The sequence below is a fragment of the Rutilus rutilus genome (genome assembly GCF_951802725.1).
Source record: "Rutilus rutilus genome assembly, chromosome: 19".
NCBI classification, from domain to species: domain Eukaryota; kingdom Metazoa; phylum Chordata; class Actinopteri; order Cypriniformes; family Leuciscidae; genus Rutilus; species Rutilus rutilus.
The window spans coordinates 14054674-14071121 of record NC_140232.1 but is presented as its reverse complement, the minus strand read 5'-3'; the positions used below and the strand labels follow the sequence as shown (position 1 = coordinate 14071121).

Here is a 16448-nt window from a genome sequence, read left to right as displayed (position 1 = left end):
AAACATCTTCTTTGTTAATACAACTTAATATAAGAACGTAATAAACAGTCATGATTAGTGACTAGATAGAGCGTGCCAGCCACGACAGGATGATAAAAGAATTACGCAATTGTTTTTTAACAGGTTTGTAATGTTCAAAAGAACCGATTCGCAGAAATTAATTGGACTTGTCATCACTGGTGACTTCCGGTTTGTAGTTTGAGGAGTATTTGTTGAGAAGGACGTAAGTTAAGGAATTCGTCATATTAAAATACACTTGTGGGTTAAAACGTTAAGATGCGTATTAAAATCGCTCATTTGAAATAAATAAATGCATTAATTTCACAATTTCTGTGCATTTTATTTCATTACAAAGTTCGGAAAAACTACATTTTCACACATCACGTGACTCCATTGGTCATGTGATTAGACTTTATCAGCTCAGCTGACATCACGACTTCATTTCTGCAAGGCGTGAGGAGGAAACGTGAGGATGTCTGCAAGGTAAGAGGATTATTTATAATTGTTAATGTTTAAAATAAGTTTCCGTCATTACTACTGTTTTCTGGGGTATATTGTGTTTGGTATGATCATTATATCTTTTTTCAAATTCAATTATTTTAAGTACTACTTGATAAACATTAGATGTTGGTTCGTTACATAGTCAGTGCTAAAATAGACGTGTTGAAATATTTTTCTGTGATTTTATTTTTTCTTGGCAGAAAAATGCAAATGACCTTTGGTAGGGTTTTTGCGCTTTGTTCCAGAGCAGGGGGTAAAATATAATGGCGTCTATTTTTATCGACAAAAACCCATTTATGCTGTGGAAAAATAAAACTTATAAATATGAATAAAACACTATTTGGGGGACGTATTTACCTTTTTATTAATTCATTTTTTTTGTGATTTGATATTATTTCTTACTAGTGTATAGTAAGCAGTATGAAACCATTTTAAGCTCAAGTTTGATAAATTGTAACTTTATGCTGTTGTGCATTTTATTTCAATTTTTGTACTTTTCTAAGTCTTGAACTGTCATTTAAATGCTAAATATTTGCAGTAGCAGAAGTCCTACAATTTCTAGGATGCAAATCAAATTTGTAAACGTGCATAAATTGCCATTAGTTTAAAAACAAGTTTTTAAAAGGAAACATTTTTCATATTCACAGTCCTTTGTCATAGTCTCAGTTCTTTGGACCCTACTATACAGATGCCAAAAGACACTCAAATGTCAATCAAACATTATCAGAAATCATGTGCACAGCTGAAATGAGTTAAGCTAAACATCAACTCAATTGTTTTATTCTTGAAGAGCCTCTCATGACCATAAGCATAGTAACTAAGCAAGATTCACTTAACATTCATTAAAGCAAATATCTCAGCACATGTGTAAAGGTTTTAATCTTTTCTCTGTCTTTCCTTCCATCCAGTGTTCAGCCTATCCAGTGGACCTCTGACTGCAAGGACCCGAAGTGAGTAAATCCTGTCTCAAACTGAATGTGCTTTTGCAATCTTGTGGGCTCACAGATTGGTGTCCAATGTCCCATTTGCCTTTTTTAAATTTTTGTATTTTTATTCAGAAGGGTGATAGACTACTTAATTTCATCACCATCACCTAGCATTACATCACCATCACTGGAACTGTGACTTTCTATATTAGATATGAATCAATCTTCACTGCTGTTTCCTGACCTGTCTGCTTTACAATCTACAACACACAGACTTTAGACTTTAGACCACTCTCTTATCCCTGATGTGTAAGAGTATAGTTTATTGTGTCGAGTGTGACTCTTTGTGAACTGAGCTACATATCCCAAAAAATGAATTATTTTCCAGTAAAATTACTTGAACATCCTCAAAACCACATACATGAAAACCAAATTTATGTAATATAATGAGACTTGCGTTTCAAGAATATATCTAGTTTTTTGGCATATTATTTATTCCTAGACTGACAACAAATTTTCATATTTTTAATACATTTAACAAACAAAAATGATGCCAGCAGAAGCAGCTGGTTTATATACGATTATAGAGGTTATTAATATTTTGAATTAATTTTTTTTTGTTTATGAAGGATAATTAACAGTTTCAGCAAAAACAATTCCTCGCTGCTGACATGACACAATCAAATACTTCTTAAATGTCAATTTATTTTTGTATTATGTCAGCAATGAGGAACTGTTTTTGCTGAAACTGTTATTTAATTATTAAGTATTGAGGAACTGTTTTTGTGGAAGCTGCAAGTTGTTTATTCGTCCCTCATCTGAAGAATATTGCAAATGTTTCAGTGAATTAATTCATTGGAATTGAATTGTCATTTAAATGCAAAAATTTTCAAGCAGCAGAAGCAGCTTGTTTATATACGATTATAGAGGTTATTAATATTTTGAATTTTTTGTGTACTGCTTTAATTTATATTATTTCAGTTTTAGTCATTTTTTGTACTTTAGCTTAAACTTATTTCAGTTAGCTGCTAAAGCAACATTTCAGTATTTTTCTTTTCTTTTTCCCCTAATATCTATAAGAATCTTTATTGTCGTTGTATGCACAAGTTAGCATTTAGCAGCTCTAAAAAAGACGCAGAAAACAATAAGTAATATTAAATAACTAGTATAAATAAAGAATAAAATAAACAATATAAATATAATTTAAACAATACACAGCATAAACAGTAGTGCAACCACAGTATAGCGTTGTTGTAAAGTTAGAAAGTGCAAGAGTACTTTAAAGAGTACTTTAGTATATTGTATTTTAATTTCAATGAACAAAAATGATTTTTAATGGATATTATTGTCTGAAACCAAGTATTAATAACCCTAACCTTTACACAATTCTGCTTCACGAGTTTTTGTGGTTTAAGGATGTTTATATCTTTTTTAATAGACAACAAGACTTCTGACAAGCAAGAAATGTATATATGTTTTTTGTGTGTGTGTGTGTAATAGTGAGCTATAACAGCACTGTTTGGATTTACTGCAGACATTCTGCAGTATGTATATTGGAGTATATGCTGTATATTTGCTATATTTTGAAGGTTGATTTGGATTATTCTTCTCTTTTACAGTTATGATGGCATTATCTTAATAAGCCAAAGTTATGAGCAGCTTCCTGATGAACTGGTGTGTTTGAAAGCACCGTTACAGGACTACAGCGCAGTGAGTTCAACAACACGCACATCTAACCAGCACTGAGTTATATTTCTCTTTGTTTTCTTGCTCACTTCTGTCACTCTTCTCATGCAGGTGGACTGTTGCTTCGGGGAAGAGGTCGTGGTTGTCAAGGCCCCTGGTCTCCCTGGAAACAGATTGTTGTTTGCCTCCACCGGTCCAGTGAATCGGGACTATGATGATATCAGGCGGTTCAGTGATGCTGCTGCTAAAGGCATTAAGAGGTGCCTATGCAAACATGATGCGTGACGATCATCTTACATCCTCTGAAAACAACATCGTGTCTTTAATGTTCATGTCCTTGTCCTGTTGTCCTTCGAGGACATATTTCTGTGTTTGAAGAAGACTTTTACTCATCTAAAGGTTTTGTTTCATTGATCTGAATGATTTTTGATCGTATAGGGCTCTGAAAACTGGCATGCAGCGCCCTCTGCTGGTTTGTCCCCAACACAACGGCTATGCAAAAAACACCCTGGCAGCCGTGCTAGGAGCCCTGCAAATTCTCTACATGGTAAGAAGCGTTGTTTTTGTTTGAATTGTACATTTTTAATATTTACTTATTCATCAAATCATCAAAATAGTCAAATATTAAAAATTCAGTTTACCCCAAAATGTACATAGACTTCCTATTATGCTTTTTTTAAAGGTTGCTAATTTTGACCTACAATATGTTTACAAGCATCCGAGGTCTAAAACACTTATTTTCTCATAATATAAATTGCACGTGAGTCTGAAAATAACTTCATGCTGCGTCCCAATTCGCCTTTTTATACTGTGCCCTAAAAGTATGTACTATTTTTGTGAAGAAAAAGTCCATACTTTTGAGTGTGCAGCAAAAAAGTAGACAAGCTTTGGGACATACTACTTCGTCATCTTTAACGGACATCTCTGCCGCTTAGTTACGTCCATCCTGTCACCGTAAACTGTCCTGTCAATCATCTTGTCGCAGTTAAAATCCTCTATTCAGTCTAATTTAATTTCCTACTGTATCAGAGAGAAATGTTGTAGCACGTTGATCTGCCAGTCGTGTGGGTCTTTCATGCGGAGACTCTCCTCATGTGTTTGCAATTTGAATATAATGATGCATTTAAGAGTTGGTGGCTAAACGTATCTTTACAAAAGTTCACAATGCTGCTGAAGATGCAATATAATGTGGACAACATTGGATAAATACATTTTTGTCAGGTTAGATACTGATAATGAATCACTCAAACCTCTTTATCTTAACCGCTACATAACCGCCAGACTCGCACATCCTCCATGTCTGTAGTTTTTTTTAAACACTTTTTACTCCTGTTTGTAGTTCTAATTGAATCCTCGTCCAACGCGCGATGGGTTGTGGGCAATATTAGCCGTTAGAGTGTTCACAGTAGGGGTGTTCGGTTCCGTTTTTTTTGGAGTCGACTCCGACTCCCGACTCCTAATTTTGGAGTCGGTGGAATCGACTCCTCGACTCCATTTACTTTGAATTAAAATAGGGTCAGGATTCAGAAGGTGCGTCTCAATATGCTTCCTCATTTCCTCACTTCTCGCTCGTATGTCCTACGACCCTGAAACCGATCGAGCTCCGCTCTCATGTAGGACATCTAAATTCTTTAATTCCACCGGGAGGAGGGCGAGGAACGAGGAGGCTTCCTGAGGAGTCAAGAGCGAGGATACAAATGTTTCCTATACTAAAATGTTTAATCCACTAAACCTTATAAATCCCCCTCCTTTTCACATCGCAGCTTCTTCAAATCATATTTAAGTGTGCAATATGTTAGTATTAATCATTAAACTTGTAAAAGCAGACTTGTTTTAGACAGTGTATTTATCTATTTATTTTGTATATTATTTTATATAATTTTAATGTAGTGAAGCTATGAACTTTAACTTAAGCATGTTTAACTTTATTTTTTAACTTTTTTTGTTTAACATTGAAAAATATTAGTTATATTATTACCAATAATAACTGTTGTTTAATAATAGTTTTTAATGCACTTGTCATTTAATAATAGAAAATGAACTTCATATAGAGTGAGTACATGCCATTTCACTAATGTTAATGTTCCATCCTCGCATCCTAAGGGGATGGAGGTAAGAGGAAAGGAAACAAGGATGCATATATAAGAATTGACAAGCACACAAAGCATTACATAGTTTTTGTTATACACTTAATTTACTCCCTTCAGTTTTCAGAAGTACAACACTAAACACTATACTCTTATTTAGACAGCACTTGTCTTTTAATGTCTTATTTAGGGATAACCTACATGATTACATACATTACCTGGAAATTATAGATATCAAAGCTCTTCTGTAGAAAACGTCTAATTTTGTATACAAATAAGTAAAGGTCATTATTAAAATGTTTAATATTGAAAAATTAATCAACACAGACAAGAAACAAAAATCACCTCTAAGAATGCCTATATGAAATAAAAAAGTATATTTAATGACTGATTGCAACACATTACCAGTTTTATTGCCGTTTTTGCATTTCATAAACACAGCGTTGCTTTAGTTTTGTCTTCGGTCTGGTTGAAATATTTCCACACGGTTGAGGTCGGGGTTGCCATTATAAGTTAACGTTACTGGATTCAAAAACAGTCATCACTCAACAGTATCACTCAATCAACCACCACTTACCAATTATGGGCATGTCCCACTCTCACCCTGAGGACTGGTACATGATTGGTTCGTAAAACCTACTGCAGTGTTTTGTGCCAATCACAACCAATTGACTGTATTGAACCACATCATGATTGATTGAGCCGCAAAACAGACCCAACAGAAAAAAACTATCTATACATTATTGTTCTTTGTTTTCCTGGCATTACTTATTTTTTCCTCTCATTTCTTTATCTTTTTGTTTTAATTTCCGTATCTTTACATTCATTATAATCTTTTCGTTATAATGAACTGTTGCTGTGTTGAACTTGAAAAAAACACTCGACACTGGGAGTCGATTCCGACACTAGGGCTAGTGAGAGTCGAGGAATCGACTCTTTTGGAGTCGACTCCCCATCTCTAGTTCACAGATCTGCACTTCGGATTCTAACCGGTAAGAGCGGACCTCCGAAGTGCATGCAAAGTGAATTTGCTTTCGCAGCGCAGAAAACCGCATCTTCTCGACATGTTGACAAAAATAAAAAGTTCCTCGTTGCTGACATGACACCGTTAAAAATAAATATTGACATTTGAGAAGTATTTGATTTTGTCATGTCAGCAGCGAGGAATTGTTTTTGTGGAAGCTGCAAGTGGTTTATTCGTTCCTCATCTGAAGAATATTGCAAATGTTTCAGTGTTTTGAATTGTCATTTAAATGCAAAATATTTGCAGTAGCAAAAGTCCTGCCGTCTGAGGCCACTAAGATTCTGCACAATTTCTAGGATGCTAATCAAATTAGTAAATTTGCATATATTGCCGAAAGTGAGTTTGCTTTCGCAGCGCAGAAAACCAAATCATCTCGACATGTCGACAACACAAACCAAACTCTTCCAGGCCTCAGTTACAACTACAGTGTTTGAGGCTCATAGCAGACGTTGTTTGCGAGTAGCCATTGAAGACCATAGGTGACATTATGCAAATATGATACAAACCTACGTTAGTTCGAGTTGAAAGTAAGACTGGAATCACTGACTGTTCAGGCGGTTCAGAATCGTTTCTTTTTTTGGGGGGGGGGGAGACAATAACTCAATTTATCTTTGACCTTTGAAACTTTTCAGACCTTTTACATTAATAAAGAGCTTTTATAACACCCTAAATGAAAGGTTATACCTGAAAAACATAATCTGGGCACCTAAAACTGAATAAAAAAAAAATTAAAAAAAATTAGATGAAGAAATTAACGGTGAAACTTGAACGAGACTTAGAAATGTTGCCACTGCAACTAACTGAAATAAAATGTTTAATTTCAGTGAGTAAAAAAAAAAAAAAAAAAAAAATTCAAGCCAAATAGAAATATAAAAAACGAACAAAATTACTCAAATTAAAATATAAGAAGAAAACCTAAAATTCAAACTATTAATAAGTACTATACAAGTAAAACTAAACTAACACTGGATCTTATAGAACTAATGCCCTATCTGTTCTTTAGTTTTAGACTTTAATGCTTGTCAGTACCAGCGTAACCTAGTTAATATCTGTGTGGCCAGCCTCTAGAGGTGAGGGAGTCCAAGCCGCCCCCCGGTCATAAGGTGTCGATTCTGGGCATCTGGGTGAAGAACCAGACTGAGGGAGTCGCCATTACTGAGATGGCCACTGCTCTGGAGAGCGGCAGGTATGAGTGTGTGTCCTTTACTGTTCTCAAGAGCATCATTTTGACTTTTGTACAATAAGCAATAAAAATTATAATTTGTGTATAATGCAGGTTTGTCTGTCGTGATATCGGCGGCTCTGACCCGGAGCGAATGGCTGCCCCGCGTGTATTTGACTATGTTCAAGACGTCTTCAAGGATAGCCCTGTAACGGTGAGTCTTTGAGTGAACGTTCAATAGAGTTTGAAGCTGTATCTCGTGTCAGTAAGCATTGGCATGCTTCATTCATCTTCATGTGTTTCTTAGGTGACTGTAGAGAGTAATTTGAAAACTCTGGAGAAGGAGTACCCCTGTTTGGCTGCAGTCAACCGCTGTGCTAACAGTAAGAGCACAGTTTAATATGGAATATATGGATAGTATATCCATTTAATATAATATGGGTTTAATATGAAATTGCAGAAAGATTTCAGCAAATTTATACTAAACACAACTTGTTTCAGATCAGTTATAGCCAAAACCAGATCCCTCAAAGTACTGATCCAGAACCAAGTCTGATTAAATTTTTTTTTTAGAAAAGTGCAGTATATATTTATAAATGATTCATAATAGCATTTTATTTCAAACACTGAATTTGTTTCATTTTTCCAAAAGCAGAAATAAATGTAATTTATTATTTTTATTTATTTTTTGAAAGAAATTGATACTTTTACTCAACAAGGACCCATTAAATTGATCAAATAAAGACATTTATAATGTCACAAAAATTATATTTCAAATAAACGCTGTTCTTTTAAATTTTCTATTCATTTTAGAATCCTGAAAAAAAAAAAAAAAGCTGTTTTTGACATTGATAATAATGTTTCTTGAGCACCAAATCTTCGAATGATTTCTGAAGGATCATGTGACACTGAAGTAATGATGCTGAAAATTCAGCTTTGTCATCACAGGAATAAATTACATTTTAAAATGTATTCAAAAAGAAAGCAAATAATAATAATATTTCCCTACATTACTGTTGCTGTAGTTTTTGTTCAAATAAATGCAGCCTTGGTGAGCATAATAGAATTTTTAATGTTTACAATATCTTTTTACGTTGTCAATAAAAGAAGTCACGTCAATAAAAGTAAGCATGTGGTTATTGTTGAGCCCATTTTCACCTAGTACAGTGGAAGTAGGATGAGGTAGGCCATAAACCATAAGACCATGACCCAGACAAAGACTCCATCTCTGGATCTCATTAGTGATTGTGTTCTGTAATGTGCTAAAAGGCTGATGTTTCTTCTTCAGCTGTGCCGCGTCATCAGGCCAGAGTGATCAAACTGCTGTACTCTGGAGAAGGACCCATTCAACAGACTCTCATGTTGGTTGGCAAGGTAATATTTCGGTTCACTGTATCTGGACACCCAGGACAGAGCATTTTCCAGTCCATATGAACGTTGTATGTTGTTTCAGGGCATTACGTATGACACCGGTGGAGCTGACATCAAGGCCGGTGGAGTCATGGCTGGAATGCACAGAGATAAATGCGGCTCTGCGGCTGTTGCTGGATTCTTCCAGGTACTGGTCCCACACACACCTGCTCGTGTTACTGACGGTCAGAAAAATCTTAAGAGACTAATATCATTGTTGTTTTAGATCTTAGCCAAACTGAAGCCCAAACACCTGAAGGTTGTGGGTGCGATGGCAATGGTGCGGAACAGTGTCGGGTCTGGTAAGCAACTTTGTCTGCATGTGTTTACCAGTTTGGGTGTCTGTTACTAAGTTGTTGGGTTTTTTTTACCCTTTGACAGATTGTTATGTGGCGGACGAGTTGGTGGTGTCTCGCGCTGGTCGTAGAATCCGAGTTGGAAACACTGATGCTGAAGGAAGAATGGTCATGGTGGACTTGCTGTGTGAGATGAAGGAGCAGGTACACACATATATCAGCATATAGAATTAGGGTTGGGTATCGTTTGGGGTTTTTCCGATACCGGTGCCAAATCGATACTTTTAAAACGGTACCTGTGCCTAACCGGTGCCTGAACCGATACTTTAAAAAAAAGAGAGCCTCAAAACGATGGTGACATTAAAGAACGGCTTTTTTATTGAAAAAAATCAATTCTTAAAATTGAATATATTAAAATTTTAGAGTAAATGTATAGTAGTCTAAATACAAAACACAACAAATTTACATAACAGATACACAATAAAACCTTAGCCACCTGACCCAAATACAATAATTTAACATTAAAAAACACTACAGTATACTAATAACAGCAAAGTAGTCTGTATTCTTGGTATGCTACAAACCAGCTTTAAATTTCAGCCATTCTTTTCACATTTTTTGCCTTTTCTGGCCAAATACACCTCTCCTGACTTACGCTCGTTTCACACATACTCCGTGTGCAGTGCGTATGCGGTGCGTGTTGCAGTGCGTATGCGGTGCAGGAGCAGCACGCGCTACAGTGCTTTCACATATGCTGCGTTTGCAGTGCGTAACTGATCCGTGGCTGTACCACAAACACATACTCTCTATTTTTACTTCAAATCTAGAAGTTATCAGCAACTTTTATTAAGTTTTGTCAGCATTGCCATTCTCTTTATACACACACACTCTTTAATAGACGTATTCACGTTTAAACGTGAATTTTTTACGTATTATTTAATGGATTATTTCATAAATTTGAATTTTAGCAGTTGATGATCATGCGATCTGAACCTTCTAATCATACCGGTGTGAACCATTTCAACCGACAGCTGAGGCATTTAAGTGACACCGAAATGAGGCACCAAAATCTGTGTTTTGATTCGGTCCGGTTACACACCGGTTACTTAGGTACCGGTTCCATATCGGTGCCCGGTTTCGGTACCCAACCCTATATAGAATATTCTGCATTACTATTTTAAGATTTAAAGGGTCCTATCATGAGATCAAGGTCATCTTATTTTAAAATGTGTAGCACCTACAGCTCTGCATATCTTTTTATATGTTAGTAACAAGCGTCTCTGTGTAGCAGCATCTCTCTCAAGCAGCACATTTCAGCACCGTTCGTTTAAGAAAACGACATAATAATGCAGGCTAATTAATTAATAATAATAATAATAGTTTATTAGTTTTAGACATTTGTGCACGAATCAAACTTTTTTTTTCTTCTTCTTTTTTTTTTAAGTAAAAAAAAATTTTTTCTAACATTTTATTTCATTTTATTAAATTTTATATAAAATTTTATTTCATGCTTACTTCAATTTTTAAATTATTATATTAACTATTTCCCGGCCAGTGTTTTAAAAAAAAGAAAAAGATGTTTGCCACCGCCAGCATTTTTGATAATATTCACAAAAACATTTTTGTGAATATTATCAAAAATGCTGGCGGTGGCAAACATCTTTTTCTTTTTTTTAAGACACTGGCCGGGAAATAGTTAATATAATAATTAAAAAATTGAAGTATACTCTACCGTGTATATCTCATGTGCCAGAAAAACAAGCGTGCAGCCATCTTTAGAATTTTGTGTTTGAACTTCTGTTTTTGCGGTAGCTCTATATATTTCTATCGCATCGCTGTCGAAGAGTAATTGGCTGGTGACGTGGATTTAGTTATTGTAGAGTTAACGAAAGTTATCATGAGCATTGTAATGTTTGAAGCGACATCATAACAAATGTCAGTAGCTTGGGAAGATTTTAAAAAGAGCGATTCATTCATAAATCTGTAAGATCTTATCTTCATGTCCTGAAAATACAAACCGGAAGACAGAACACAACGACCCCTGCGCTGAAATGGGGCGGAGCTACATAAGGTCTATAACTGTGAAAACAAGGAAAGCTGGAAAATTCCATCAATGGCAGGGAAACAGTTAAATATGACATTTGTCCTTTTTTGGTGGTCTGGACATCTCGTGTTTGTTTCTCTAGGCGTTGCGGGAGGTGTCTCCTCATCTCTTCACTATTGCCACTCTGACCGGACATGCTATCAGAGCCATGGGGCCGCACTATTCTGTGAGTACTTGAACATCTTCATCACACATCATTTCCGCTTTCATTTTGACCGTGTCCCTCTCCGTGTGTCCCTGTAGATCATAATGGATAACGGTGCTGCCCAACGCTCAGGAAACGCTCTGTTGTGGCAGAAAGGTAAGAATAGCTAAGACCTTTTTGTTTTTGTTTCCATCAACGTAGTTTGATTCATCTGAAATCTGTTTGTGTGGCAGCGGGAGAGGTGCTGGGAGATGTGTTTGAGGTGTCCACTATCCGTCGGGAGGATTACGAGTTCCACAAAGGGAAGTCTGAGTATGAGGAGATCCTGCAGTCCAATAACCTGGCTTCGTCTGCCACACCACGCGGACACCAGGCGCCCGGCGCATTCCTCATCATGGCTTCTGGACTGGATAAGGTAGACGCGCGCGCGCACACACACACTCGCCTAAGGTTTCAGCGTTAAGAGACCTATGGGAAAAACCTTATTCCTGATGTAATATCAGTTTAGGATTTATTAGCTCTTTCTCCTTCGTTATTTATGACACTTTAAGCACTTCCCGCTGGGGGTGTTTGACGAGATCTCTTGCCACGAGATCAAAACGTGAAGATATTTCTCGTCGAAGTGAAAAGCTGTCTTGTGATATCAGCATGAGTTGAGTTTGTGGCAAAACCTTGCTGTTTGCTTGGGTTTCCAAAAACGTGCATTTGGGAACGCATGGAAAGTCTGACACGCTTCGTTTCATTGCAAAGTGTTGCGCTGTTAGCATTTACATGCGTGGAGCGTCTCAAACTCCATCTTTGCACATGCTGTGAGTTTGGGTTTGTAATGACGTTCATCTGGGAACACAACGTGCGTCATTTCACCAGATTTGTAATTTAAATAATTGATAAGCCTACACCAACACAGGAGAATACATCAATATGTTTCTAAATGTGCGAATTGTTGTTCATCCTGATTTCAAAATACAAGTTTAAACCCTTGCTCTGAGCAAGAGTGTTTTAAGGCGAGACACTACAGGTGAATAGGGTACAAATTTTAACTAACAGATATCACCATGAAACTTTCCCAGTTGATTACCTGCATTAAGATGAGAAAAAAATGTATTACAAGTTTTCTGTAATTTAATGTTTAAATATGCAAATTAGGCAATATCTAATTAAATATGCGCTACTTTGCATACATTTTAAAAAACAAAATCTGAGTATTGGATAAAGCCAGGTTAAAAATGTGTTCACATATTAGATTGGGAAAAAAATTACAGAGGGATTTATGTATATCTACTTTTGTTATCCTGTAAATCAGAATATACTGTCAATAGCCTTAATTATTTTCACCATGTTTTTTTTAATAAAATGTTATATAAATCAGGCTAGGAATAATATATTTACAAATCCCTCTGTAAATGTCTTCATAATATAACTAGGTACAAGTCTGGAAAGTTTGGTGTATATAGGTGCTACTGAAGTGGAGATTTCGGACTTGGAGAATGAGAGGAAAGTCATTTTGAGAAAACGGGCTTTAAAGATTTATCATCAGCCAATGAGATTGCGCATTCAGCCCTTTTTCTTTCACGATTGGTTGCTGATAAAAAGGAAATTACCATATTTGGATCGGACAGCATTGTACAGGAGAGAGAGAGCTTTCCAGCGGTGCATGTGATGATAGAGAGCAGACAGCGATTGCGGAGCATCATGTTGATTAAGAACGCCAACTTTTGTTGAATTTATGAGAAATCTACAGACGCAAACAGACAAAGTGTAGTAAAATAAAGACCTAAATGTGTATTTCAGACTTTTTTTCAACACAAGTCATGTGAAGAAGAAGACATGTTATTGAAGACAAATATCCAAAAATCTCAAAATTGACCAGTAAAAAAAAAAATGTTTTGCCTGCTGTGTCTCGCCTTAATGTCCAAATGTTCTTGTTCAAGAAATGACAGTGGCTGTAGCATTTTTATCGTAAAGAAGTGAGCAAATATTAAAGATTAAGTGGACATTTGAATTTGAATGATGTCTGGCTAATATTAAACAAGGATTTGAACTTTAAAGGGATACTCCACTTTTTTTGGAAATAGGCTCATTTTACAACTCCCCCAGAGTTAAACAGTTGAGTTTTACCGTTTTCGAATCCATTCAGCCGATCTCCGGGTCTGGCGGTACCACTTTTAGCATAGCTTAGCATAGATCATTGAATCGGACTAGACCATTAGCATCTCTCTCAAAAAAATGACCAAAGAGTTTCGATATTTTTCCTATTTAAAACTTGACTCTTCTGTAGTTACATCGTGTACTAAGATCGACGGAAAATGTAAAGTTGCGATTTTCTAGGCTGATATGGCTAGGAACTATACTCTCATTCCTGCGTAATAATCAAGAAACTTTGCTGCTGTACCATTAGTCCAGCAGGCGTAATGATATGACGCAGTGCCTGAAAATAGTCCCCAGCTCAGTAACTTCCAAAGTGACCGGGACTAAGTTTGTCTAACCTATTAGACCTATTTTCAGGCGCTGCGTCATATCATTACGCCTGCTGCACTCATGGTACGGCAGCAAATTATTAACTTGACTAACCCTTTGTAATGTTACAAGTGTTAATTATTATTAACTAACCCTAACTTGATTATTACGCAGGAATGAGAGTACAGTTCCTAGCCATATCAGCCTAGAAAATCGCAGCTTTACATTTTCCGTCGGTCTTAGTACACGATGTAACTACAGAAGAGTCAAGTTTTAAATAGGAAAAATATCTTTGGTCATTTTTTTGAGAGAGATGCTAATGGTCTTGTCCGATTCAATGATCTATGCTAAGCTATGCTAAAAGTAGTACCGCCAGACCCGGAGATCGGCTGAATGGATTCGAAAACGGCAAAACTCAACTGTTAAACTCTGGGGGAGATGTAAAATGAGCCTATTTCCAAAAAAAGTGAAGTATCCCTTTAAAGTTTAACCACAACAATCACCAGGCTGTAGGCGCCCTCTGCAGGCATTTGTTGTAATAATGTACATAAGTTGATTTGTTTATATTATGTACAGCATATCACATAGTGTTGTTCAATAAAACCGTATGATTTCTTGCTTTTGAACCAATTATAATTGCTTCATTGTTATTCTATATTTATTTAAGTCATTTTAAAGGCTATTGTTCACTTAGGTCCATTTTTATTACCACCAAAATTATCTTATTATTCGATTAATCATCAAAATAATCTATTACCAAAATAATCATTAGCGACAGCACTAGATTAGTTAAAACATTTCAAAATGCACCTGCATTGGTTTGCATTTTGTGACTTTCAGTTGGATAAAGGAGAATTTTCCAGTCATATATTTTGTCATTGAAGATTTCTTAAAAGTGGTTAAAATATTGTCTCGTCTCGTTCTTGTGAACCCAATATCACGTATCAAACATTTAACGGCATATAAATCAAAACTGCCTTAACGTGACAGAATGACATTTTTAACATGCAAAGTCTTTGACAAAAATACCATTTTCTCAGCTTTTTGTTCAAAATGTTACAAGTGTTGATAAAAAAGAATGAATGAATTTAGTTTTTTGTTTGTCATTATACAACAAAACATGATGGGGGCCATGCAAGTTTTGTAAATGTGATAAAAAAACTGGCGCCATCTGGCAACCTAAAAATAAAACGCTGGTGGCGAAAAGTTAAAATCTTAACCCTTTTGCAAAAATACATATAATAACCATCTACACATTTGCCCCTCAGCATGGAGTGGACTCGGACAAACCTCTGCCTTACTCCCATATCGACATTGCTGGATCCAGCGGCCCTTTCCCTGGGGTCCCGACAGGAGCCCCAATACTTGCCATGGCGGCAAAATACCTGCAGCTCTAAACACACGTCCAATGGTTTTCTGTTCCTTCGTGAATTCAATCATTTCCGTCTTGTGCCATTTCTCAATTAATGGCTTTCAAATCTGCTCCGTCTGACACAGTGTGGCCAAATAATGGCGCTTTTATCCTTCCATTATGAAACGCCATCCATCTTTATCATTTTATCGCTTCATACATGCATATATTCATCTCTTCACGTCCTAAAAAAACCTATATGCTGCTCTCTCATACACAAAAATCATCACATTTTTATCATTTTGAACCTGTGCTGGTTTTCTGTATCAGATTAATTAACCAAAGCTTCCATTCTTACCCTGTAGCCTTACAGTTTCTCAGTTGATGTGACATTAAAGAGGGGGTGAGGAAGTTGAGCCAGTGATTTTGATATTGAATTGCATCTGTGACTTTGTTTGGCAATACTGTTGGAAGAATGTTGCATATCATGTAACCGCCCATTTTGTATGTAATCAAAATATGAGAATAAAAGCATTTTGGCAAACAAAAGGAACATGACGCCTTCTGTATCCAACTGGAAGTCCAGTTTAGCTGTGACCATAAGAATAAATGTCTCTGTGAATACTGAATAGAATATGATGTGAAAGTTTGTGAAATGCCTAATTAAAATGTGCATCTAAAATGTTTTAATTTACTATTTAGTTTTATCTGTAACACTTTACAATAAGGTTTAATTAGTTAACATTAGTTAAAATGAACTAATGATAAACAAACCATGTACTAATCTTAGTAAATGTTGATTTTTAGCATGGATGTGAATATTTGTATTAACTAACATTAACAAAGGTTAAATAATAAATGCTGTAAGAATGTTGCTTATTGTTAGTTCATGTTAATGCATTAACAAATGAGACCTTAAGTGTTACTGCTTTATTTAAAACATCAGACAAACCGTTTTAAATTTCAAGTGTTTAAAAATAAATTAATAATCTGGTCACACTTTAGTTTAGGTCCGTGTGCTTTTTCGTTCGTTCATTATTCTATTTCGGAATGAAAGATGAAATTTAAAAAAGGGTGCGGCTTGGTTTTTTGTTTAAAAGAAATATTGCTGTATTTTGTTTTTCAAATGTATTGTCATCAAATAATAGTATTAGAAAATTGAACGACATTTCCGATCGGTTTTTAATTTGTAATATTTATTTGTACGTTTATTGTATTTCATTTGACTGATCCCATCTTTACCCGGAAGTAAATTACACCGTCGTGCGAAGGCATAGATATATACACTAGATGTCACCT

The 16448-nt window shown here is 35.8% G+C and overlaps 1 protein-coding gene across 1 annotated transcript; it reads left to right on the top strand.

The window, feature by feature from the left end:
* The first annotated feature begins 186 nt into the window (after positions 1-186).
* Positions 187-15836, top strand: LOC311278328 (putative aminopeptidase W07G4.4). The gene is made up of 17 exons (XM_084389087.1): positions 187-223; positions 356-483; positions 1410-1451; positions 3047-3137; positions 3225-3373; positions 3552-3660; positions 7286-7410; positions 7501-7600; positions 7694-7769; positions 8675-8760; positions 8840-8944; positions 9023-9098; positions 9178-9296; positions 11279-11362; positions 11440-11497; positions 11575-11756; positions 15067-15836. Exons 2-17 carry the CDS (start codon positions 473-475, stop codon positions 15193-15195), a joined length of 1542 nt encoding a protein of 513 aa, XP_084245213.1. The 5' UTR covers positions 187-223; positions 356-472; the 3' UTR covers positions 15196-15836.
* The last annotated feature ends 612 nt before the right edge of the window (positions 15837-16448 follow it).

Coding starts and splice junctions, on each gene's coding strand:
- LOC311278328 (XM_084389087.1), top strand. Junction 7,411..7,500: donor ACTGCTCTGGAGAGCGGCAG/GTATGAGTGTGT, acceptor TGTATAATGCAG/GTTTGTCTGTCGTGATATCG. Junction 11,363..11,439: donor CCATGGGGCCGCACTATTCT/GTGAGTACTTGA, acceptor GTGTCCCTGTAG/ATCATAATGGATAACGGTGC.